The sequence below is a fragment of the Notamacropus eugenii genome, chromosome 6 (genome assembly GCF_028372415.1).
Source record: "Notamacropus eugenii isolate mMacEug1 chromosome 6, mMacEug1.pri_v2, whole genome shotgun sequence".
NCBI classification, from domain to species: domain Eukaryota; kingdom Metazoa; phylum Chordata; class Mammalia; order Diprotodontia; family Macropodidae; genus Notamacropus; species Notamacropus eugenii.
The window spans coordinates 384,412,562-384,439,402 of NC_092877.1; the positions used below are offsets into that span (position 1 = coordinate 384,412,562).

Here is a 26,841-nt window from a genome sequence, read left to right on the forward strand (position 1 = left end):
ACTTTTAACACCATCTGTTTGAGTGTCTAGCTACCGATGATGCCCACACCTCATGAGAATATAATAGTAAGTTTTCTATCTGCACCATAATGCCCCTGACCCAGTTTTAGAAGGAAATGTACTTTCAGATTAGTTTTCCAGGAACAGCTAAGGAAGGGTTTACAATAACCCACACCCGTAATATTTCCCAAACATGTGAGTGCCCAGTTGTCTGTATCTGGATGAAGGGTGCTGCCTAGGTAAAAGAGCAAAGGCTGTTGTCCCAGATTGAGTGAGTTTTAATTTTTTTCTGAGGGGCAAGTCACTTACATTTTTGCCTCTTTTTAAATACCTCTTTCAAGTAAGGAAAAAGAAATTACATAAATACTAAGAAGCAAGGATCCTGGATTTCTGAATATGATCTAGTGATAACCCCATGACCAATCCATAATTGCAGAATGACTTTGAAAGAACCACTGCATTTTCCATTTTACAAATCTGTCCCACATATGGACACAGGAAACACAGGCTGTCCAAGAGTCACAGCCAGCGTCTTTGCAAGGCATTGATATTCAGCAAGATGAAGTAAGAACTGAGATAGCAAAGACCTTTCTTCTTTTAGAGTACATAGCATCTCACAAGGTTTTATTGCAACTCACCCTGCACATCAACAGAAGAGAGCTGAGCTTATCTGGGAGGGTTGAAGGGAGGAACAAGAAGCATTTTTCACTTTTTTCACTGCTGTGCTCTTTACAATCATTCTTCTGTGTCTGCTGTTAATGAATGAGTTGTTACCTACCACAGTAACTGTATAATAGTGTCTTTTATGTACCATCTCTGTAGGAGAGAACCTCAGCTTTCTGTGCCCTATTTGAAAAGCAGCAAAGTACAAAAGAGACAATACTGGATTTGGAGTCCCAGGACGTGAGTTCAAATCCTAGCTCGGAGGCTTAGTAACTGTGTGACCTTAGGCAAGACACTTAAAAATCTGAGCCTTGGTTTTCTTATCTGTAAAATGGAGTGGACTAGTTGATCTCTAAGCTTCTCTCTATCTCTAAATCTATAATCCTAAATTGCATCTTCAAAATGTCAAGAAGAGGAAAACTCAGCCTGGCAGCATGGAGATAACTCTTCTAGATCAGGATTAAGTTTTCAGTAAGGATAGAATTGGCACAGGACTTTCATAGAAAGATGACTTTGAGTTTTCCTGAGGACTAGGAGTGTGAGACAGGAATGTTTTGATGAATTAGGAAATGGAGAACTGGGAAAATGTGGGGAAATGTCTAGTGTTTGTTGTAATTTTTCATTTTTTTCTATTGCTTAAGCCTAGTAATTATTAAACCATCCCTAAAGAAGTGTATTAACATGGCTCAAGTTCTTCAGAAACCTTAACACACCACATATAATGGTAGCTATACAGTATATCCATACTGGAATTTCTTCATTGTTGTCACCATTAGTAATAATTAGGTTTCTTACCACTATGAGAATAATAAAGAGTTCAGGGGCCATTGCAAAAAACAACAGCTCCTTTGTATCTGAAGTTGCCAACTGTCAGTAGCTGAATTTAATGCAAACAAGCAAACAGCTGTGAGCCAGAGATATGAATTCTCAAAGAGAAGAATTGGGTTCAAAGCCCCCCTCAGATACTGATGAGGCAATCCAAAACAAGTTACTTAATCTCTATATGCCTCAGTTTCCTTAATTTTAAATAAAAGTCTTGAAACCAGATGATTGCTCAGGTTTCTTCAACCTCAAACCTCTGATTATCTATGCACATAACTCTTCCCTTTGAGTTAATATTCTGGTTATTACCACCATGTGAAAGTGAGAAAAAGAGCAAATGAGGAAAAAATTGAAAAAAGGAGGGAGGCAGAGGAGAGTGGAAAGATAGAATGAAGCAAAAGAAGAAAGAAGGAAGGAAGGAAGGAAGGAGGGAAGGAGGGAAGGAAGGAAGGAAGGAAGGAAGGAAGGAAGGAAGGAAGGAAGGAAGGAAGGAAGGAAGGAAGGAAGGAAGGAAGGAAGGAAGGAAGGAAGAAAGGAAGGAAGGAAGGAAGGAAGGAAGGAGGGAAGGAAGGAGGGAAGGAGGGAAGGAGGGGAGGAGGGGAGGAGGGGAGGAGGGAGGGAGGGGAGGAGGGAGGGAGAGAGGAAAGTCAATGACATAAGTGTAAGTGTCACATAGGACCAGAAGTCTGGCATTTCATTTTCTTGTTACTGTTTTTTTTTAAAAAAACATGGGGTCTTAAAGATGGGCTCCATTGATTTCAGTTTGATCAGAAGCAGACTAGATGTCCTTACTGTAGTCACTGTTCTCGTCCTTGGTGCCATCAATCGTCCCATCTGGGTGCATCTGCAGGAAATATCCCTGCTGGCTGAATAACCTTGTCACAATTCCTTTCAGCTGGGGTTCTGCAAAACAAAATCAAATGGTTATTCATTCCTTTTAATTTAAAAAAAGATGGCAAAACATGTCCACTACCTGTGAAAAGGAATCTTGAGTAAATTATCCCTTAAGCAGGCTGCCCATAGCACAGTTCAATATGTATTCAAAAGAAAGAGTATTGAAATAATATTTTTTTTCCCTTTAGAGGGGAAAATCACAGTACTTTGTGACCATCAACCAAATATAAATAAAGGAAAGCTAATTACGACCCATTGAGTATCTAAGAGAATGCAAAGGAACTAAAAAAAAAACTCTCTGGCCTGTTCCTGATGTTGCATCTTGAAGACAGGGTTTGGATTGACAGTTTAATTTCAGTCATGGAATGGGATGGAATTCTCATGGCACCTGGCATTGTGACTGACCCTAGGCACTTTCTAAATACTTGCTGATGGCTGATTGGGGGTATGTGAGCAGGGTCTGGGTTAGTTCTAGTAGATCCTTATGTTATATCCCAACACAACATCAGAACAGTGTTCTCAATGTTGACAAAAGAGGGCACAAGTGGATAGCCTTGTCAATGTGGGACATTGTTGAGTGTGCTTCAGATTCAAATACTGAACTTTTGGAAATAGCATTGAGGCAATTTTTTCTTATTTTAATGTCATTTTTTCACAACCCCAGCACAAAACACTGTGCCAAACACAAAACAAATTCTTAATAAATGACGATTTGTTGAAGGATACAAACAACTTTCTCTCCTTTCTATGGAGAGCTGAGGGGGGAATGAGGTGGAATGGGACACGCCATCAGACAAGGTTGCTGAGTTGATTATCTCCACTTTACTCTTTCATTTCTAAAGAAAAGATTCAGTGTTGACCAGAGCAACAGGACACATCAATGACACAAGAAAATATTGATCAAATTTCAAACAATGAGAACGAAAAGAAGGATGAAAATGAAACATAAACACACACCTCTGAAAAAATCCAATGTATATGCCTGCCTTGTTCATCAAAAAAAAAAAAAAGACCCCAAAAGAAGGAAATAATTGAAATAATTTCTTCCCCTGAATTAAAAAAAAAACTTAGAAAAATATTATTTCCTCCAGAGAGTTCATACTGAATTATTTCATCACCTAAGTTTGGTATTTGACTATGCCTAGGAATGAAAATATAGGGATGAGGAAGGAGACAGGAAGAAATATATGGTGCCCCTGTTGGGTAACTTGTCTTCTAGAGTGGTGCTGACAGAGATAATCAGCCAATTGACCTGTCCCCCAACCTCAATTATAAGTTCAATTTTATCCTTTAGCACCCAAACTCATGAACATGGAGAAGGAACCCAGAACTTTAGTGATCATTCTGGTGGCCTTGATCTACTAAAGGGCAAGCCATGCTGATGATGTTAGAAGGAACTAGAAAAAGAAGCTGATATACTTGTCTCCAACCTTGCAAGTCATAAAAAGTGTCAGACTCAGCAGAACTGAATATAAAACTTGATTCTCCTGACTCCCAACAAGTATGAGTTCTGCTGGGACATCCCATCAGTCATGTCAAAAGTCTACAATTTCTAGGGCAGGAAAAGTTATTCCATCAAAATCAAATGAAACCAGATTCTAATTGCTGATAGAATTGCTTCATTCTCAGAGGGAATCACTGATCAGTAAACACCCACTCATGTCTGACTGTCCTACCTTTGAGATTTAGCCACCATGTCTCTAGTATCTGAAGGGGACTCATACCCAGATCTTCCCACGCAAAGCTCAGAATCTGGCTACTCTACCTCCCATTGTGCCATGAAAGAATTGTAATAAAAGAGGAAATTTTAGGTTATTTGATTCAAAATGGAACTCAGTGGATGAAATTATTAACTCTCCCCTCCTACAAAGGTCCCTGTTTTTATCCAAAGCACTATCACCTCCAAGCCATTTCTTTATAATTCTAGTCCTATAAAATATTTCAAATCCTCCCCTTCTCTCCACTCACAAGGTTCCCACCCTAACTGATGTCTCATCACCATTCCAGTAGAGTGTTGCAATAATCTTCTAATTGATTGTCAGTTATTTGGACTTTCCCCTCTCCAAACCATCAACAGGATCAAAATAAGACTGCTAAAGAAAGACCAGTCTTCAACCCCCTGCTCCAAAGCTTCCTTCTTCTCTGTAGGGTAAAACACCTGTCCTTGATGGCTGGCATCTCAGGCCTTTGGGGATGCAGCTCCAGCTTCCCCTGTGGCATATTGCTCAACATTTAAGGCATTGCCAGTCCCAGTCAAACTAAATTCCCATTTGATCTCTGACCTCTGCATTTATCTCCTACTTTGCTTCATTTGCACAAGCCAAGTTCCATGCATGGAATGAACTCTCTTCTCATCTGCTTCCAAGACTTTTATATATACCTTCATTCAAGACCCAATTTGCATATGACTCCCCTCCAGTTATTCATACTGCTTCTCTTCAAAACCATATGCAATTATTTATTTATGTCCTAACGTAGTATCCCCCCATTAGATGATGATCTACTTGAGAGCAGGGCCTAATGTGACCATGTCCTTCTACCCTCAGCCTAAAGCCATATCTTGTCAGCTGTAGGCTTTTCATACATGTCTGCTGAACTGAAGGTTTTACAATAATGGTTTTTCCCCACTCATTTAGGAAACTTCTCCTTAAGAAAACCTGTTTCCAGTGGTTTTCTGTACGTGTTAGATAAGGTGGGGGGATACCACAGATTTTCCCTTAATTTCAAGAGAACGTGTGTTGGTGGGAGGGGGGAGAAAACATTAGGGGGAATCAATGAGGCCAACTTATAGGAAGATATGGAGAAGTTATGGGGAGGGGCAAATAGACTGTGTATTAGTATCACTGAAGGGAAGATGCACATCAAAGAGGTCAGAGATACATAGGAATATGTCACCTCCCTGTGATCTGATGGTATTATACAGTGTCTACAATTGCTGTTTGCTTTTTACCATGCTCACTATATTCATCAAAATGGTGTACCTGTCATGGAAAACTCTGCTAGAGTGCTCTGGGAATTAGGGCTGGTAACTCCTGTTAATGTTAATGAGAGGTGAGCTCCTAGGTCCCCTGAATATCAGAGCTGGAAAAGCCCCCAAAGTCAATGGGAGATGATCCAAGATTTTAAAGGCACTGTGCTGTACGAGTTACAAAGGAGAGAAAAGATACTGGGCAAATGTCCTCTTATGGCAAATGTCCTGTGATGAAGTGTGTGGTTGTAATCTGGGAGGGTTTATCAGTCTAGAAACATTTTCCAGGCACTGTGTCATTCATTAGGAATGTAAAAAGAGACCATAGCCAGTCCCTGCCCTCAAGGAGCTCGCAATCTTATGGGGGAGGCAATGTGCAAACAAACCTGTAGTGTACAAACAAGCTACAGACAATATAATAATTAAGAGAGAGAAGGCACTGCAAAGGAGAGGGGCTGGGAAAGGCTTCCCACAGAAGATAGGACTTTAGTTTGCACTTAAAGGGAAGCCAGAGGTGAGGAGAAAGAGTGTTCCAAACATTGGGTACAGCTAGAGGACATACCTGGAGAAGACAGATGGAATAGTAAAGAAACCTGTGTCACTAGACTCATGAGTATGTGAAGGGGAGAAAGAAATAAGAAGGCCTGAAAGGTAGGAGAGAGGTGAGATTAGTAAGGACTCTGAATGTCAAGTGAAGGATTTTTCTATGTAATGCTCAAGGTGATAGGGAGCCACTGAAATTTGAGCACAGGGTTGGGAGTAGGAGGTTGATGATCAAACCTGGGCTTGAGGAAAATCCCTTTGGTGGCTGAATGGAGGATGGACTGGAGCAGGGAGAGATTTGAGGCAAGTAGACCCCCAATAGCTATTGCTATTGTCCAGGTGTGAAGTTATGGGGAGCCTGCACCATAGTAGGGAGAGGGACAGAGGAGAGAAGGAAATAGAATCAGGAGATATCACAAAGGTGAAAGTGACAGACCTTGGCAATAGATTGAATATTGTGGTGAGAGACAAATAGTGAGGAACTCAGGATGATAACTAGGTTGTGAATCCCAAGGACCAGGAAGATGCAGTTACCCTCTACAGTGGTAGGGAAGATAAGATGGAGGTGGGAAAATGTTTAAATGGAAGAAAGAACAAGTTCTGTTTTGGACATGTTCAGTTTAAGATGTGTACTGGACATCCAATGTGAGACATCTGAAAAGCAGTGGGAGATGCGAAATCAGAGGTCAGAAGAGAGGTTGGGGCAGGAGAGGGAGATATGAAAATTATCAGTATAGAAAGGTTCATTAAAGCTGTGGGAGCTGACAAGATCACCAAGTGAAACAGGATAGAAGGAGATGAGGAAAGGGCCCAGGACAGAACTCTGGGGGAACTCTATGAGGAGCATGCATGTGTCATGTATGCATGTTGTGTTATGTCTGACAGTACATGTATGTGCATATCTGTTTATTCCACATGTCTAGTATGTGCATGTGGCATGTGTATTACAGTTTATAGCCATGTGTGTGCATGCAAATATAAGTAAAGCAATTTTGCACTTTAAGGTTGTAACAGAATTTGTTTCCATTTTATTCAGATATTTCTTTAAAATAACTAGGTTTTTAATGTTCAAAATGCTTATTGGTTAAATTATAAGTTCACAAAACTCTCAGAAAAGTATACAGCAAGCTTGGACTGCATCCCTTGATTTGTTGTGACATTGGCTGGCTACCAAGTGATGAAGGAAAAGCAAATTCAGGGGAAAAAAATGTTCTTCTGGGACATCATGAGGAAAGTGGCCATAGAAGTGGCATGAAGAGAAAGAACATAGAACAAAGAGGTGCAAGTTGTGCCCTTCGAGGCCACGGAACCATGAAGGAGTGTGTTTGCTGAAGAGGGATTCCCATTGGCCCCATGTGGCAGGTGGTGATTCCAGAGGAAAATCTGAGTCTGGGATCTCTGGGGGTTGGTCTGGTTGTTCAGCAACAGACGACAGCACAGGTATGAAAGTGTATGCCCCCACATCTAGGGGGCACTTAATAAATGTTTGCTGAATTAGAAGAGATCAAGACTCAGATATAATTATCTGATGAACAGAAACCCTTCTTGCATAAAATGAGTTGACAGGAAAGGGATAGAGGGTCCCTGAAGAATTTAAAGCAGAGGAGAAACCAGCCCAGATCGCTGAGAGCCCTTCAGCATGATGGATTCTTCATAATGGTTTCATTTTCTGTATTAAGCCAGTGAGAAGCTGTAAAGTCACAACTTTTGTCCCCCAATAACAGATGCACATGCTGTATACTTCCAAAAGTCAGAAGGCCTGAACTGGGCTGCCTGGCATCTATAGGACCAAAGAGAACCTCCATATTGGTTTTGTTCTGTTTGGTCCCAGACAGCAAAGCCAAGAACAGTTGGGATGGAGTTTCAGTGAAAGTATTTAAGCTCAATAAAAGACAAAAAAGTGGGGAGAGGCCACTTCCTGACAGCACTGCCCAGTGGTTCCTATTGCCTCTACAATCCAATGTCAATTCTCCCTGGCCTTTAAAGTCTGTCACCACCTGTCCATACACAACTTTTCCAGCCTTTTCCTGCATTGCTGCACCCCAGTTTAACTCTGCGGCATTCTACAATTCAGCCAAACTGGATTTCTGGCCATTCACCATTCTTGACACACTATTCTCTCCCTCCATATCTTTGTACTGAATGTACTCCATATCTGGGATGGTCTCCCTCCTGACTTCTACTTCTAACCCCTTGTTTCTACAAAACCGAACCCCAGCTATAGTATCCACACAAAGCCTTTCCTGATTTCCCTAATCATTAGAGTCCTTTCCCAAATTATATTGAACATATTTTGTCAATGAACAGAGAGAGAGAGAGAGAGAGAGAGAGAGAATGAGAATGGCAGGAACCTGTAGAAAGAGGATTTCATTTAGAATCAGTGAATCTAGGCTCAAAGGCTACTTCTGCCTTTATCACTCATGTGACCATGGAAGGTAGGTCAGCTTCTCTGATCCTCAGGTTCCTCAGGTCCAATTGAGAGGGTTGTCTTAGATGACCATGCAAGTGTCTTAGACCTTGAAATAGAGGATTTTATGACCCCATAAAAGGACAGCTAAAAAACAAAACAGGCTACACAGTAACAGCAATATCGTAAAGACAATCAGCTTTGAAAGTCTCAGTTACTTTGATGACGACAATGAATCCCCACAATTCCAGTGAATCCGTAAGGAAAACTTCTATCCACCTCCACATCAAGAGCAGATGAACTCCTAGTGCAATGAACACATTTTTCCCTTTCTACCTTTTTCTTTTCCTTTCTTTTTTTTCTTTGAACAGACACATGGCTAATGAGGAAATTTGTTCTGCATAACTCTTGCTCATTCATTTTTCAGTTGTGTTCAAATCTTCATGATCCCATTTGGAATTTTCTTGGCAAACATATTTGAGTGGTTTGCCATTTCCTTCTCCAGCTCATTTTATAAATGAGGAAACCGAGGCAAACAGGGTTGAATGATTTGCCCTTGGTCACACAGTTAGTTAGTGTCTAAAGCCAGATTTTAAACTCAGGGAAAGACATTTTCCTGACTCCAGGCCTGGAGCTCTATTCACTGTACCACCAGTTGCACGACGATGACTAAGTAATAAGTTTTACTTTTTCTTGCCTTCTCATTGGGTGGGGGGAGGGAGCAGAGGGAAGGGGAGACTTTGCAACTAAACATCCACCACTGTTCTTCAGAATGTAAAGGAAGGAAAATTTAAAAGAAAAGGAGAAAAAAGAAAGAATGAGAGATGTTTAGCTTGAAGAGATTTGGGTGGAGAGAGGGGGCAGAACATAATACCTGCCTCCCAGTAACTGAAAGAGAGTGAGCAAAAAGGAAAGTGAAACATAGGATGATTAGATGAATGTTAAAGAAATTTTGTTTTAATGGAAGGAAAAAACTCCCTAAAAATTACATCTCCCTAATGAGGAAAGCATGGTCCAAAGTCAACCATACCATGATCCCAAAAAGATGCAGGAAGTCCCCATGGAAAGGTACCAAAGTGTTCAGTTACAGAGAGCACCCATAGGACCACAGTGACCCACTCTCAAAGGACACAAAACTTCAGGGATACTGACAATCAGTCGAGTGTCTTAGGGAGAAATGCACTGTGAAAAGGAGGGGGTGGTATTGTTTGGGAAATGTTTGTTGTACCAGAATAAAATATATCAACCCCCTGAAATAAAGCCAACAGCAAGCATTTATTAGGCACCAATGGATCAAACAAAGATGTAAAAGATTACTGGGGCTGTAGGGCAATTCAGCCTCCTCCACAATGAAGTAAGATCCCTGTCTTTGAAGGTGCTCAAGTGGAGACTGGATAGTCTTCTGTGAAGGATGTTATAGCGAGCTTCCTTGAGGGAAACAAGGAATATTGTGTATGGTTTCTTCCAACTCCAGAAATCTTGAAAGTTACAATAACTAGGTCTCTCTGGGATGGCACTCGGTAATACTTTCTCCTTCCTTTCTTTCTTTGATGAGCTTTCTGACTTCATGATTAGAAAACAAATGAAAACAAAATTACTTTCTCCACCTCTGGGCTCTTGTTGGGATAAGAGGTTAATTAATGATCCTAAGTATCCAGAAGTATATCACTCTGTGTAATTGCTTAGCGCAGAACTGGACAGCAGCTAGCTGTTTTGTGATCACTGGCTGATGCACACACTCTTAGAGCTGAATGTTGCCTGCCAGATCTCAGGTTGCCCAAGCTGCTGGAGCTCACATAGACTCTTGTAATGTGGAAGCATATCCCTCTGCTTCAAGATATTTCAGAAATCATCCATGAAGGTGGGTGGGAGGTAGAACACAGAAGCCTGTGGAAGCCATCACCCTCCAAATAAGGAAGGTTGGGAAATACCTGCACAAAATAAAACTGAGCCTATCCCACAGAGAAAATGGCCTGGCAGCAGGGCTTGCCAAAAATATTTAGGGTTTAGAGAAGGGATGAGGTAGCAGTCTGGCTTCACCCAGTCCTGGCCCTTGCTGAGAATTCTCTGCAGGTATGTGGGGCAGGGCAAGGAAGAGGGGGATGAAGAGGAGAAGAGAGAGGAAAGGGAAAGCAGTGACAGCTCAGACAAGACTGGGAGAAAGGGAGGAGCTGCCCATGGGGCTGGGCTGGGCTGCCCAAATGGCTGATCCAGCACCCCATAGAGCTCACTGGGCTGCCTTCAGTGGTAATACATGATGGGTCTGAGAGTCCCCAGTGGGAACTCCCTGAGAGCCACCCAGTCTGCCCCTGCATGGGCCAAACATGCTTTCTTTAGCTGAAAGCATTGCATTAAAGACAGCTGCACGAAGGGCCTGGGAGACAGCTGCTCCCCCCTGGGGGCTTTCCCAGAGCTGCCAAAGACACGCTTGAGTCTTCTTCGTTTTGCCTGCTCTTCCCTTTCTTTTTCCCTGGAATGCCTCCGGCCCACTGCTCTTCTTTCTCTCCTGAGGGATGTGGCCTCCCTCAGCTCTGCATCACGCTGATAGGAGCAACAGTGGCCCTCAGTAACTCCATTTTCTCCAAAGCAGCCTTCACAAAGAATCAAATGACCTTCCCAAAAGACAAGCCTTAGCTACCTGCAGCCTCTAATCCAGGGAGAGAGAAGCATCCCATTGTTGGGAAGAATGCTCTCCAGGGAAAGAGACAGTCAGCCAAGGGTAAGCGGGCACAGAATTCCTGAGGCAAAAAGGCTCATGGCAGGAAGCCGGGCCATTGATTGTCTTTGTCAAGCCTAGCATCTGAGGCCAGCGTCACCTCCCTCTACATGCTGGCTAGGCCTCACTGGGAGCCCTCTCTATGTGCACATACACACACGTAAACAGATATACTAGACCAACAAGCCCCCTTGCTAGCAGGCCTCATCCTGTCTTGGCCATAGTGACTCCTCTTCCTTCCCATGCTTCTCCACGCTAAGGATATGGCCCTTGCTATACTTGTCCTCAGCACATCCCATGATTCTGCTGGAGGGCTAAAACAATCTCAACGGCCTGAGCTAGTGTGAACCCACAGGTCTCTCACGCTACTCAAAATCATCCCAGGACATAAGAATCTTTATCCATCAAGTGGGAAAAAAAATCTAATGTTCTCTAACTAGTCAACCAACAAACCAAGCCATCAATCAGTCAATTAGTAGGTGACTCAGATATTACACAATCAGCACTTTCTGACAAAGAACCAGGGCTTTTACCACTGAGGCAGAGGTCATTCCGTCATCTGACCCTCAGGCTATCAGTGTGAGATGCAAAGAAGCCTCAGCCCACAGGAATACTTTCTATGCAGAAGATGCAGCAAAAAAAGATTAAGTCCTTTCCTCTTCATCACGATAGGAAAGATCCATGTTTGTTTCTTAAATGAGAAAGGCCTTTCGCTAGTTCCTTTCGCATAACACCCCCTAGATCGCTAATTCCCACAAAGATTCAAACAAACAACTTCCCAAAAGACTTGACCAGGACTTTCCATGAGCCATAAACTAATCTATGGGCTGTGACCACAAAGACCCAAAGGAAGCTGTTCCTGACCTCAAGGGCCCTTGGGTGCCATCCCCTGCTTTAGCCCTTCTTGAGCCACCAGTCTGTTGGCTCTCTCTTCCTCCCGTAAATTCTTTGTGGTTCTTTTGCACAAATGGACATTTCCTCATCTATACATGTGTTATATCTTCGCAATCAAAAGGCAGGCCCGAGAGGAGGAGGGAAGAGAACAAGCATATATTTAGTGTCATTGTCTTCCAGCACTGCTAAGAGCTGTACAAATACTGTCTGCTGGGCGACCATGGGAGCAGACTATTTCATTGTGTGTTTGTTTTTTCCTTTGTACCCCCAGTCGCTAGCATACTGTCTTGAACACAATAGACACTTAATAAAAGCTTTTTGAGTTGAGAGATAAAAGAGAAATGTTCCCTCACTCTGGAAGAATAAAACTGTATTCAAATCCTCTATCTGAAACTCCGTGTGTAAAGTATAGACAAGTCCACTAAACTCCCTGAGCCTTGGTTTCTTCATTTGTAAGGCAAGAGGGTTGTACTGGGTTAGGTCTTCCTTGGAACTGGAGAATCTGTGAATACATTTCAGAAAGTCTTTCAACTTGTATGGGAAAAACACATATCAATTTTCATTAATATCTAATTGAATTGATGTTTTTCTTCAATCATAAATACAGGCCACAAACATGACTCTAAAAAGAGGTTGCTAGGCTTCACAAGAATGAGAGATGAGTGGGTAACACCTTAAAGGTTAAGAATCTCTGTCCTGGATGGTCTGCCGGGTTCTCATCTATTAACTGATGAATTGAATTGAACCCTGAATGATAATTAGCATAAGAAGTATTATCTTCATTTTCTAGGGAAGACTGAGGTACTGAGAAGTTAAGAAACTTAGTCAAGATCCGGCAACCAGTGAGTGCTTAAGCCAGGATAGGAACTGAAGACTCACAGTTGTATAAATGGGCCAGTGAGCTAAGCACCATGAAGACACGAGTTCTAATCCTGATTCCAACACTTAGCAGCTAGACAAGCTTTGGCCAGTCACTTAATAAACTGGGAGTGTTTCCTCACTTAGAAAGCAAGGGATTTGGATTTCATGACTTCCAAGATCCCTTCCAGCTCTAAATCTACAATCTGTTCCCTAAATGACAATGCTAGCTAATTCTTTCCCCTACACTAAGTGAGAAATAGCCAAGAGGAGAGGAGGGTTTAGTTCTATGAAACTATTCATGTCAAGAAGTGAGACCTGACCAAGTAGCCCAGTGTTTCTCTAGCTATTCCCTCTTGGTAGTACCAACTCTTCAGTAACCACCAAAGTAGTCTCATGGCTCATCACTTCCTCCTCCTCCTCCTTGCATTGAGCACATTTATTTGGCACACCCCTCTTCACCATCCCACTCACTCTTTTCTCCAAGAATTCAAACATACCCTTCTCCACTGTGGGGCCCAGACCTAACCCAAATACTCAATACAAGTCCTGAAGAGGGCAGGGTGAAGCTCAATGATCATTTTCCTAGGTATGGAGACTAGACCATTCATAGAACACTTGAGGAAGTTGATAGGTTTTCCTTTCTAGCCTAAAATCTGATTTCTGCACTTCAGGTAGAACTGACTGATTACTAATGCCTGGTCCCTCATACTGATTTATGACTTCTCAGTACTTTCTTGATGGTTACTATAAAACATGACAGATGGATGTGCTTGGCTTATAATAATGACATTGCAATTTGAAATTAAGATTTGTTGCTTTCTGGGTGTTTCTGACCTTGGGTAGATGGTGATCACCCCCTGCCTCCTATGTTTGTCAGATTTGGACAGCGCCTGCATTCCAGTGGCCTATTATGCACAGAAATCCAGACCAGGACCTTTCTGAGCCTGACTACTTCTGTGGAAAAGTAAGACAGGGTGAAGAAGCCAAAGCAAGGAGATTTTCTCCTACTCTTGGGAGCTCCCATCACTCTCTACTCTGGCAGAGACAGCCACAAACTTTCCACAACTACAAGCCTCTAGAAAAATCTGGAAAGTCAGTATAAATTAGCTTTATGTGACCAATCAACTGGGGATAGGAAGGGAAAAGTCATATTTAGAACTCTGGGAAATTCCAAAAAACCAAGATCATAGCAGGACATGAGATGATTCAACCAGTTGCCAAAAAGCAGCTGTGTGTGGAAGAAAAGATTCTAGAGAAGTGAGCTTGGCTTTTTGAATTGTCAAAGTAGTTCACTTCTCTGAGCCTAAAATTCCTCATCTGTAAGATGAAGCAGTCAAGTAGGTGGTGGGAGGGATAGATATATTCACTTATAAGAGTCAGAAAGGATTGTCAAGGTACTCTCTGCAACTACATTATTGTATGTGTTTGTTTGTTTTTGGAGGCAATTGGGGTTAAATGACTTGCTCAGGGCCATACAGCTAGTAAGTGTCTGAGGCCAGATTTGAAGTTAGGTCCTCCCGACTCCAGGGCTGGTGGTCTAGCCACTGTACCACTCTTACTCTTAATAATTATATTAAAAACAGAAATTCACACTGACACTGTGGAGGAGGGGGTGAAGGGTGGGGGTTCTTTGGTAGAAGCAGTTTGTTTAATATGTAAATTCTTTTCTGATGTTGGAAATACCATACAACCTAAACCTAAACTAGCCAGTGTATAGGATTCACGTTTGAGGTCAAAGTTATAATTCAAGAGACTTAAAAATGTAGATTTACTGTAATAAAAAATCTCTGAAAATCCTCATCGCTGAGAGAACTGAGCCTATCAAATTTACACATTTGGAACTTTATTTTTTATAACAAAGAGAAAAAATATTTCCTTCCCAAATATGTATATATATATGTAATCTCAACTTCATAAAGAGCATAATGTGGTGAATAAAAAATACAGAAACGTTCCTTTTCCTTCCCTGAAGGGGACTTCCCTGCTGTGACCTTGGCCGCTGGTTCATTAGTGAACACTCGGCCAATTAGAGAAAGGTGAAAAACAACAACTGTTTTCTGCTCAGCCCGGACTGAATCCAGATAGGCCAGTGAGAATCATTCTAGAGAGCGCTACATTCAGGACTGTGAAAAACAGCTAATCTTTGACGGAGAGGACCAGAGAAATCGCAAAGACAATAAAGCAGGGTTTTCTTTGTGTATGGCTTTGAAAGGTCAACCTCTGGCAAGCCTGCTTCCTCCACAGCTGCAGGAGAAAGGTAAGAGAGCCTTGAGCCAGGCAGCAGGTTGTTTTTCTCACTGAAGCTGGCTTCCTTCCCTTCACTCCTCACTGACCTCTGCCCTGTCTCTGTCTTTAGCAACAGCCGTCAGTGCCCACCTCTAGCCCAACACGTACTTGAAAACGTGTCCCTTTCACCTTGTTCCGAACAGCTAATCCAATCCAACTCTGACTTGCTAGATGAGCTTCATCAAAGGGGTACCTATTTCTAGTATCCATTGTAGGGCTGGATAGCTCCTAAACTTTCAGAAATTCTTTCTGACTTCAGCCTAGATCAGCCTCTTTGCAACATTATTTTTACTGTTTCCTTTTGAGATTTCATCTGTTGTAACAAACAGCTCACTGATTTTTGACTCTAAGTTAAGATCCACGCATTCCAAAACCATAATTCAAATCATATAAAAATTACCTTTCATTAATTTAAATTAACTCTCAATTTAGAAGCACGTCAGCTAATTGCAATTCCAAACAAACAAATAACTATAAATAGACAGATAAGTGAATAAATCAAATTATCAGGCAAACGAATGAATTTGGGAGTTGGAAGGAGGCACTCATATGTGTACTTCAGATCGATGTGTACCAGCTGATTGGGGCAGGGGGTGGCACACATCACCCCTCACCTTAAAATGACAAATACCCTACAACAATTGCCATTTGTCTTTCTTCCAAACTTCAAAATTCCAGCAGAGTTGTTCTCACAGTACACTTGTGAGCTAGACATTGAAAGTACTCCTAGTTGGAGAGATGTGACCCAGGGACCTTACTGAAAGGTTGGAAGGGAAGGGATGTCCTGGGCTGAAGTCTTGATGGTGCCACTTAGGATCTGTATAATCCTGGACAGGCCATTTCTCTCATCTGTACAATGAGGGGATTAGATCATGTCACCCCAAATAGCCATCATAGCTCTCATTTTGTCTCCGTATCTGCCTTTGAATGATGGAAACACTAAGGTTTTACCTTTGGAGAAATAAGGCAATTTTTCTGCGGTCCCACAGGGAGGAAGCGTCTACCCAGCTCCACTGCCTCCATGCCTCCATGCCTTACATTCTTCCCTTTGCCTCTACCACACTACACTTAGAAATTAATGTGAAGTAGGATGCTAGTTTAAAATAACTCTCAAGTGATGCCTTAAATGAGATCAAACTCCTCCAGGGTCCAACATCAAGGACAGTGGCGAGCATCTGCTCACCACTACCCACCAAGAAGGATTTCCTGTTAACATAGACTGTAAGAGTTGAAAAAGACAGTTGAGATAATTTATTCCGATTGCCTGATTTTGCAAATGATATAACTGAGGTTTAGAGAGTTGAAATCGTGAAATGCCTTGCGCCAGATATCACAGCTAGATAGTAGCAGACAGAACTTGCCACATTGTATCATTTCCTTACTTCAGTTACAAAAATGGAACCAACACTCATTTAAAATCACCAAAAGAGTCATTTGCTTAGGTTGTGCTACAAGAGCCATGGTTTATAGATGAGAAAAATGAGAACGGGGATGACTGACTGATTTACTAAAGACACCATTTACCAAACAGGCTGGGATCGGAACCTAGACGTCTTGATGTTCAAACCAGCTCTCTTGTGACATCAGCACATATTTCTTAATCTAGATCTCTGCCAGGGAGTCTCATGCATCCCAATTTTACTAATGTTCAAAGATGTTAAATAAACTACCCACGGTGACACAAGTGGAAATCTAGGGGACGGGGGGGGTGGGAACAGAGATGAAATTTAATCCAACTTTCTACCACTTCTGATTTCAACACCAATGATTTAATAACAGGCTATCACTTTATATCCAGCAGAACCTTAGTCTAAACAATGGCATGAGTTTGTCAGAAATTAGTCTTAGAATAATGATGGATATGTGATTTCAATGTTGCTCATACTACTTAAATATAAAAGGTGAAACTACACAAAAGGACACACTATATACAACTATGACTGAAAGATTTCCTATTGAAACGATAGAGGGTACCATAAAATATGAAATTAATAATTCTCAATACATAAAGTTGGAGAAAAATTGTTTGTAAAATCAACTAAAATTAGAAGAGAAACTGTTAACTGGGGAAAACATTTTGCCTCAGTTATGACTCAGAAGGTTCTGATAGCCAAGATATATGGGGAAGTAATGTAAATATGTGAGAAAAAGAGCCATTCCCCAACAAGCAAGTGATCAATCGGTCAATAGTATGAGGGGGGAGTTTTCCAAAGAAGGAATGAAAACTATTATTACCCAGATAAAAGAAAGTGTTAAATTATCCATAATTAGAGAAATGCAAATCAGGAAGACTCATCATCATCCAAGGAATGGATTCATCATCCAAAATTCAAATTTGACCTCAGACACACTAGCTGTGTGACCAAGAGAAAGTCACTTTACCAGTTTGCCTCAGTTTCCCCATATGTAAAATGAGTTAGAGAAGGAAATAGTAAACCTCTTCAGTATCTTTACCAAGAAAACACAAAATGGGGTCATGATGAGCCAGAAATGATGGAAGATGCCTGAACAACCAAAACAACAACAAATCAGGACTACACTGAATTCCAACTAGTATCCAACAAACTGGTAAATATGTCACAACATAGGAAGAGTGGAAGGTTGGAAAGATCAGGAGAGGCACAATACCAAGTTGCTGGTGGCTCTGTGGATTCCTGTAGCCCAGGGGTGGGGAACCTGTGACCTCAAAGCCCCACCCTTGCTATAGCCATTCTGGAAATTAACTTGGAAATATTAATCAAAAATCAATTAACAAACTTTATTAAGCACCTACTCTACGGAAGGCACTGTGCTCATCACCACGGCTACAAAAAGAGGCAAAAATGGTCTCTGACCTCAACAGCTCACAAACTATCTCACAACAAGCAAACAAATACATTGAAACAAACTATATTGTATACAGGATCGATAGAAAACCATCAACAGAAGGAAGGTACTAGAATTAAGAAGGGTTGGAAAAGCATTCTCCCAAAAGATAGACTTTTATTTGGGACTTAAAGGAAACCAGGAAAATCTGTGGAAGGAGATGAGGAGGGAAGGAGAACATCCCAGGCTCAGGACAGAGAAAATTCTGAGTTGAGAAATGGAATATCTGGTTTGTGGAATGATAAAGAGGTCAGTGTCACAAAACTGAAGATGTAAAAAGACCGGGAAGGTAAAAAGAGGTTATGAAGGGCTTTGAACCCCAACTAGAAGATTTTGTATTTGATTCTGGAAGTGATCGGGAGCCGCTGGAGTGACTGAGTAAGAGAGAGATATGCTTGGACCTGCACTTCAGAAAAAACACTTGAGTAGCTGAATAGAGGACAGACCAGAGAGGGGAGAGACTTGAGGGAGGCAGGCCCACCAGAAGTATTGCACTAGTGGGGTCACTGTCAGAGGAGAGAAGGGGGCACATGCAAGAAAAGGGGAAATCAACAGGTTTGGGCAACAGATTAGATGTGGGAGGGGGACGGTGAGAGAGAATGAGAAGGCTGGGATAATTCCTAGGTTGTGAGTCTGAAGGAGTAGCCTTGGTGGTGTTGTCATGTATAGTAATAAGGAAGGGGAAAAGAGAGTGGGTTCTACTTTGGATATGTGGCATATAAGGTGTATACTACAATTCATTACAAGACACTAAAAAAAGTGATTAAAATGGTTATGTCTTTTGACCCCAAGATCCCATTTCTAAGCATATGTCCTAAAAAGTTAATTGACAAAAAGAAAGGCTCCTCTTTATTTTGGCAAAATGACAAAAAGAAAGGTTCTCCAAATATTTTAGCAGCACTTTTTAAGGCAACAAAGAACTAGAGTCCAAATTGCTAACTACCATGTGGGAAATGGCTAAATAAATTGTGGTAAATGAATGCAAAAGAAGAGTGTTGTGCAATAAGAAATGACAACCAAGACAAATACAGAGATGTGGGAAGAGTTCTGGGAACAGATGCAAAGTGAAGTTAGTAGAACCAGGAAGCCAATACAGAATGACTACAAAAATAGAGAGTGGACTGACAACCAAAATCAAAACTGTTGAAAATGAATGCTGAAGAATTACATAGAACAAACTTGACTGCAAAAGCAGACGTGAGAAGATGTGTCCTCCCACTCTTTTCCTAAGAGGTTTTTTTATTTGGTTGGTTGGTTTTTTTGGGGGGGGGGAGCTGGGCTCTCTGGGGCTGAGAAATAGTAAATAATAAGGTTTATTTTCCAAAATATTGATTGGTGTTGCTGGGTTTTTTCTCTTCTTTTTTCTTTTTTTTTAAACAAGCATTTTTAATATAAAGAATGGTTCTTTGGGAAAGTATATGGGGTAGATATAAGAGGAAATCCAGGCAATATAAAATAAATATGTATCAATATAAATTTTGATAAAAAGGTTTTTAATCACCAGTAATAAGAGAAATGAAAACTGAAAATAAAAACACAACTGAGGTTTTATCTCACATTCCTCATAATGCCAAATACTATAAAAAAAGAAATGGAAAATATTAGTTTTTATGGGAAGTCAGGCACACTAAGATACTGTGGTAGTACTATAGAATACACTAATAATTCTAAGGGGGAAATGTACTTATACTAAACTATACATCATGATTTACGTAATGTAAAGGATATCAACAAAACTCTTGTACTTGTTTTAAAAGTATTACATGACGCACAAATGATACTTTATCCGATCCCCCCTATTGCTGGCACCTCTCCCACTCTCTTGTCTGTAACTCCTTTGGACCTATCTGTATTTATCATGCACACACTTAAATATACACGTGCTACCTCAGTCGATAGAAAGTGGGTGTGGAAAGTTGGGAAGGCTTTATTCTTTTTCTTCTTACACCTAACACTTAGTTCAATATCTGACCATAGTAGATAGCAAATGTTCATTAACTGATACCACCCCCACACCCAATCACCAATAGAGTACACACTGATGAGATCCGTGGAAACGGCTCATGATGTATCTTTGACTGTATGACTACTTATGTGTGATAAGAGATATCATGGGGGAAAGTATTTGAATGGAAAAGAAGGTGTGCTCATCTAAAGCCCAAGTGCTACATGGATAATCTGGCTATGCTTTTCCTATTTCCTATGTGGAATCACCCAGGATTTGAACTCGTAGTTGGGGAGCTAGCCTTACTTTTCAAAGGAGTACTCCTGTGAAAATGAGCACGGACCCAGAGAAGTATTGCCATATCAAAGACCAAAATGATTTCATTTCATTGAGAACTTAAAGTGAAGTAAGAGAGTCCATTCAATCTTGGAGTGTCCTGGGGCAGGGTGGGGGAGGGGGGTGAGGAAGCACTGCCCTGTACCTTGTTCCCATCAATGATTTCAAATTAGGACCCAAAGAGGCATGTGCAAGTATTTTTAAAGATCCATCACAAAACCCTCTGCCTTTACCTATGCCAAATGGCTTTAAAAAACCACGGCCCACTCCAGCATGCCACAACAACATTCGAGTAAGAAGTAAGTTAACCAAATGGCAGCCAGGTAATGAATCAGAGATCAGGCAGCTGATAGCAGTTTCTACACATGGTGATATGAAGGGCTTTCCAGAGAGAACACCAAATCAAAGCACCCAGGTTCATGAAAGGAGCCCCAGAAGTCACTAATGAATATGTTCCATACCTAATTCCATCCACAACATGAAAAGTCATCATGCAGGATTTTTCTTGAATACCTTCATGGTAAGGGAAGCCGATACATACTTAAGCAGCGCATTGTACCCTGGGTATAGCTCTAATTCCCATAGGTAAGATACTCAATACCCCAGACTCTTAATGAGATTCAAATGCCATATGCGATTATAGCTAACTTTCAGTGTTCCATATTCAAGGAGATAGGAAGAGACATGGATATCCAATATCCTAGAATTCCTAAAAAGTCACTAATAGTCTACTAACATATTATATTATTATAAATGTAATTGGTTTTTTATTATGCTTTGATACTGCAAATATTAAAAGGAATTTGCATTTGCCAAGCATACACCAACTAGCTGCTGCTGAAGGAAGACTGGTTAGGTTTCAACTCTTCTCACAGAGAACTAGCAAAGTGGATAACCACATTGCAAAAAAAACTGAAAAACAAAATGATAGAATGAATTGTTTAGGATTCTGGAACCAAGAAATGGGTCACTGTGAAAAAGAATATTGATCCTGGCCCTTCGCGCCTAGCTGGTCATAGATAAATTCCACTAAACCTCTCTGGACTCAGTTTCCTCAGCTGTAAAACCAATGTAGGAGTTGATGGGCTCTGTGCCTGGAATCCTATGTGTTACACATGGTAAAACTTCCTCTTTGAAACATTCACAAAGGTCCATGCTTACCTCTTCATCCTCCTCAATTAAACTTTTTTGGGGAAAATATGTTAAAAATGACTCTCTATTGAACTGAATTGTTATTATTCTTTGTTTTATCTAAGAGCTTGTATTGCAAATTGTTGTTGTGGTAGATTAATTTTTTTTACATGGGTGCATAAACCAGAATTGAGCCACTCTTTATCAATGCCAGGTCTACCAGATGAGAAACCCACTCTGACTCACAAATGATTGTCTAAAACTCATCCCTTTGTCAACTAGGGGAAGAGCCATAGCCAAATTAATGGTAATTTCTTCTTTTACTAGTGTTCTTTCTTTGATTCTAAGATTTAATTCAAAGTTATTATAATCATTTTAGCTAATTATTAAAGAAAAAGGTGGTACAATTATTTCATAATCTACTCAAATTTCATTTTTTAATTTCATGCATGTATAAATAATTCAACATTCCCTTGATTTTATAACACATCCTTCTAGTAAACTACATACCACCTTCCTGCTTTTCCAAAAATGCTTTACCAAAGCATTTTCACTTCTGCAGAGCCAGGGCAAGGATGCCAGGCAAAGAGCACAATGAGGCTAAAACCAGTGTCCAGTATTGAGAGGTTGAAAACCACAATCTTCCATCTCACTTGGTTGATACCAAATGATTCCAATGCAGAACAATATGCCTCAAATAGACCAGAGCATCTATGGTGCTCCTCAGTCCATTTAAAAAATCCCAGTTAGTCAAAACTAAGGAAAATGCTGTAAGAGCAGAGCAAATAAAAGAATTTGAATAATAATGACAGTTTCCTATTTGCATCAAAATGTATGAGAAGTATTCAAATTTGGATCCCTTTTGTATGTCTATCCCTACCCAGCAACATATCTAAGGAGCACATTATAAATGTAACAAATATGAACAAATTGATGTGGGGGGGAGGAGGTATGGCTAAGGGGGTGCACTTTTTTATATTATATATGTATATTTCCGTTTCATAGATTGCTGAGATAAGCAGTTACTAAAGCCTTTCACTTTTGTCGCTCTTGCCATGAGCTTATTTTACATGGCATGATAGAATTAATTCAATGGGCCACATTCAGCAATGTGCTATTTTAACTAAGCACCAAATGGGAAAGTATAATGGCAGTTTAAGGTTAATTGTGGGTGGGGATAAGAGTTAAAGATCTTCCCCACCCATTAGTAGGCCTCAAGCACATTTTATTAATTTCTATCAGAGGGTGCTTCCCTCCAGCTCTTAAAAATGCATCAATACCCAGAGGCGAGGTTTTACTTTGGGGCTTAGTTTTTGGAAGAAGGTTTGTGTGCGGGATGAGACTCTGGGAAGCCACTAAGGAACCCCTCCCCCCCAGCTTTGAAATCCCAGATGTTGGTGCTCCTCTCTCTTGTAACTATGCATGTATGTAATGGTCTGACAGTTGGATCTGTCTGTTGATATGTGATATATGTATTGCTTATAGTTAGAGAGTAGAAAGCCCTGTCTGTTCATCTTTATTTCTCTGTTTGTATTTTCTCTAAAGTTCAGGGTGCTGAATTTTTCCCCTGAACCAAGTGAATAATATATGTGCTTGATTTAAGTAGATTGTTGACCCCTGAAAAGTTGTTTTCCGCTTAGAAAAGCCGATCTAAGAACCTATACAGCAGGCCCTCCTGTGTATGCCAGTGTCCTTACTGATACAGAAATGGTTTCTAGATTTTCTGTGTTTTGAAAATTAGGATTAAAGTTGAAAGAGAAAAAAAGGAAGGAAGAAAGGAAAAAAGTCTCTTAAGGAATTTCTGTTGGATTAAAGGAGTTAATATTTATAAAATGTTTAGCATAGTTCCTGCCATGTAGTTTTAGATTAATAAATGTTTGTCATTTAGCCCCCTATAATGGAAAATGAATACAGTAATTTCCATATGTACATAAAGTGATTTAAGGGATAGAGATGCCAGTCACTGAGAAAAGTGAAAAGGCCTCCCAAAGGTTGTATCACTTGGGGTAAGTTTTGAAATAAAAAAGGGCATTTTGAAGGCCAAAATGAGCATTTTATACAAACCAGGATTCAGGGACAGTCTGTGCAAAGAGACAAAGAGAGAGGACACAGGTCTGGTGTAGATTGCATATGAAATTGGAGTCACTGCAATGATGAAGAAGAAGGAGGAGAAATAGTGAGCTCCTAAATCTCTGTGCTAATGGACTTCAGAAAGGGGAGACTGGTATCAAGTAACATAAATCAAAAGGTGATCTTTGGTTTCTAACATGATTTAATCACTTCCATTACAACATAAGCACTTGCTGCTCTACAATTTCACTAAATAATGAATATGCTGTTGGTAGATTTAATTAGTGGGTCTGACTTGCCTGCACCTCGCTATGGTCCACAGTGGGATTACTTATTAATGATATATGGACAACTGACTTTCAAAAACAATTTTAGAACTGAGAACCAGCAGGGACCCAAATATTAACTAGTCCAATGCTCTCACTTAGAAAATGCCTAAAAGATGCTCATGGGTTCTGTCAGTGACTGAACTATTTTGTCCCCTAAACCCAGCATTAAGGGAAACAGGTGATGTCAAAGCCTTGAAAAGACAAACTGAAGAATTTAAGAGTTGGCTGGATTATTTTCTTTTGTAATGAAGGTAGGTTCCTTGGCCCCGATGCTACTGTATTGTTTTCAATATCTCATTGTTCTCCACAGGAAACAAAGCTTTCGTCCATCCATTCCTTTGTAACTCGATGTCTGTTTGCCCTGATAATAATTTCAGATCTCAGGACTGACTGAGCCAGGCTTCGGGACCTGACCTTGCTTCTAGGGCTGCCCACAGCACTGACCTCTCTGCTGGTTCCTGAGGAGGTGGGGGGAGGGGAGGGGAGGAAATGAAAGAGCTTATTTTTTATTGAGATACCTCCATCAAAGCTGCCTCTTTTTCAGAATAGGAGGTTCTTCAGGGTATAGCGCAGGAATGGATAGGCCTGGACTTCTGGAGATTTGTGTCTTGACACAAATACTGCATGACAGATGAGAAAAAAATATACCCAGCTGCCACTTTGGAAGTATGAGTTCTAATGATCTGCATTAATTCCCTTTTCACTTATTGTTTCAAGCTGAGGGGCTCAAGTGCATCACATTCCAGAGAACGCCCTCCATAAGGGCCAACACGTTCTATTCCTGGCTGCATTGGCACACTCAGCTGGAAAGGCTCTGTATGGCATGCAGTCAATACAAAGTAGCCACTCAACAATGTCAGTTGATGATGATGGAGGAAAATGGCTTTCATTTATGGAAGACTGTGAATGCTGGCCAAGTCAGTCTCCCAGAATAGTCAGTGGGCCTAATGCCTAGGACCTCAACCAACCAAGAAAGAGGCAGAGAGCCCATTAATCTGCCTTCATTGCCCTGATTTTTAAAAAGAAAATTGAGGAATTACCATGTCTTTTAATGAAAATGGATGCTTCAAGGTAAGGTAGAAGCTGGGTAACTGAGCACAGCAGCACCACTGGCTGGAAGGACACCTGGAGTCAATTCAACCTTCTGCCATCCTTGTTTGTGCAGCAGGGCCAGGAGGAGTCATATTGAGCTGCACTCCTTTCAGTATTCTCTTCTCTCTGGCACCTAGAACAGTGTCCGGCACAGAACAGGGGGAGGATTGTGTCCAAAGGCACCAGGACCATGATGCATCCGGTCATGCCTGTCACAGCTAATTGTTTCAAAGATATGGCTAAGTCTAGGAGCAACAATGGGGGAGAGGCAGCATCGTAGGAGGGGGAACTTGGCGTCAGGACAAACCCCAAGTTCAATCCCATGTCCCTGAGTGACAGTGGGAAAAGTGCCTCAGCTCCCTGAGCCCAAGGGTCTTTATTTGTAAGAAAATGAAGAATGGGAAGAATGACCATCCTGGGCCTGCCTGGGGTTGTCCCAGGAATTGAGTGAAATACTGATGGGTTTGACAGAAACTTCTTCAGGGAAGCCCTTTGTTGTTGTTGTGTTGTTATTTGCTGTTGTTGTGGAGTTGTGTTGTTTTGCTGCGTTGCTGTTGTGTTGTTGTGTAGTTGTTTGTTGTCTGTTGTGTTATTTTGTTGTTGCTATTGTGTTGTTGCTGCTGCTGTTGCACTGTTGTTGTGTTGCTGCACTGTTGTTGTTGCACTGTTGTTGTTGTTGTGTTCGTCCTTCCTTTCCATAGAAGATCATCAAAGAAATGATGACATGACTTGCACCTGACTTTGTTTGGAGTGAGGGCGGGCTGTGCAGGTCAGCAGCCTCACTTCTCCTCAGAGCCAACTGTAGATTGTACCTCCTAGCTTCAGAGTGTCTATCAACAGTAACTGTTGCTGTTTCCCTCCCAGACTGAGGTCTTTCTTCTTTTTGCCTCATTAAAGAGGCCATGCCCTGTCTACTTCTTAAACAGTCCTATTCAGTGAATGGGTATTGCTTCACCCTAAGTGAGTTCCTGCACAGACCTTGGCCTAAAGGGGCCAAGGTCTCCCAGTGCCTCCTGGGTCATCTCCAATCATCTTGATGAATATGTGGTCCCTGGATTCAGATGGCTCTGGAGAAGTGAGGCTGGTGACCTGCACAGCCCTCCCTCACTCAAAGTCAAGTACAAGTCATGCCATCATTTCTCTGATAGCATGGTCTTTGGCAATGAAGGACAAACACAACAATCTGTGAGTAGAACCAGTTGCCGGAATGATGACCCAGCTAGCTAGTTAACTCAGCTCCTCCTCTCCTGTCTGTATCCCCCTCCCTTTCCTTCTGCTATCCAAAGAAAGGTAAATTTGGATAGCCAGAGGATGCTCAGTTAACTTGGGATTTCCTTCCCTTCCCTTCCCTTCCCTTCCCTTCCCTTCCCTTCCCTTCCCTTCCCTTCCCTTTCCCAAAACCTTAAACTTACTAAACTGTGAAGCCCATAGATTGCACCACACTAGACCCCTGCCCAAGCTTCACTTAAGGGCTGTTTTCTGGACTCTTCTGGCTTAAGAGTGATTATCAATAGTAAATGTTGCTGTTTTCTTCCCATACTGACTTAGTTCTTTTTCTTTGCCTCATTAAAGGGGCCATCCCTGACTACTTGTTAAACAGGCCTATTAACTGAATGGGCATTACCCAGGGCCCAGTATACAGTAAACACTTGCAAAGACTTGGTAGAATACACATACACACATAAGCTCTAAAGACAGGAGATGTAGTCCAGACACTGTCTACGATTTGGGTTTTGGAATTCCCCCCCACTTTGGGTTTCAGTTTCCTTGTCTGCCTAAATGAAGGGTTTAGCCTTATGTAGAGGGGTCAACGTCTTGCACTGCAAAACTCCTGACAGAAGCTCAAACCACGTTTAAATGGAATTGGGAAAATGTTGAATAAAATAAGTAAAAATATAATATTTAGTTTTGCCCTCTTCTTTTATAGAGGGCAGAAACTAATCCCACCCCTCCTCATAGCACTTTACAGCGGCTGACCTATCTGGTCACAGTTTCATGGAACAAGATGCTCCTCCAAGG

The 26,841-nt window shown here is 41.3% G+C and overlaps 1 protein-coding gene across 2 annotated transcripts in view; it reads right to left on the bottom strand.

The window, feature by feature from the left end:
- Positions 1-26,841, bottom strand: part of FGF12 (fibroblast growth factor 12) — a 390,802-nt gene that overhangs the window by 198,633 nt on the left and 165,328 nt on the right. For both annotated transcript variants that reach the window (XM_072618871.1, XM_072618869.1), the window contains exon 2: positions 2,278-2,388. In XM_072618871.1, the coding sequence (XP_072474972.1) occupies positions 2,278-2,388 (111 nt within the window). The remainder of the gene's footprint in view (positions 1-2,277; positions 2,389-26,841) is intronic.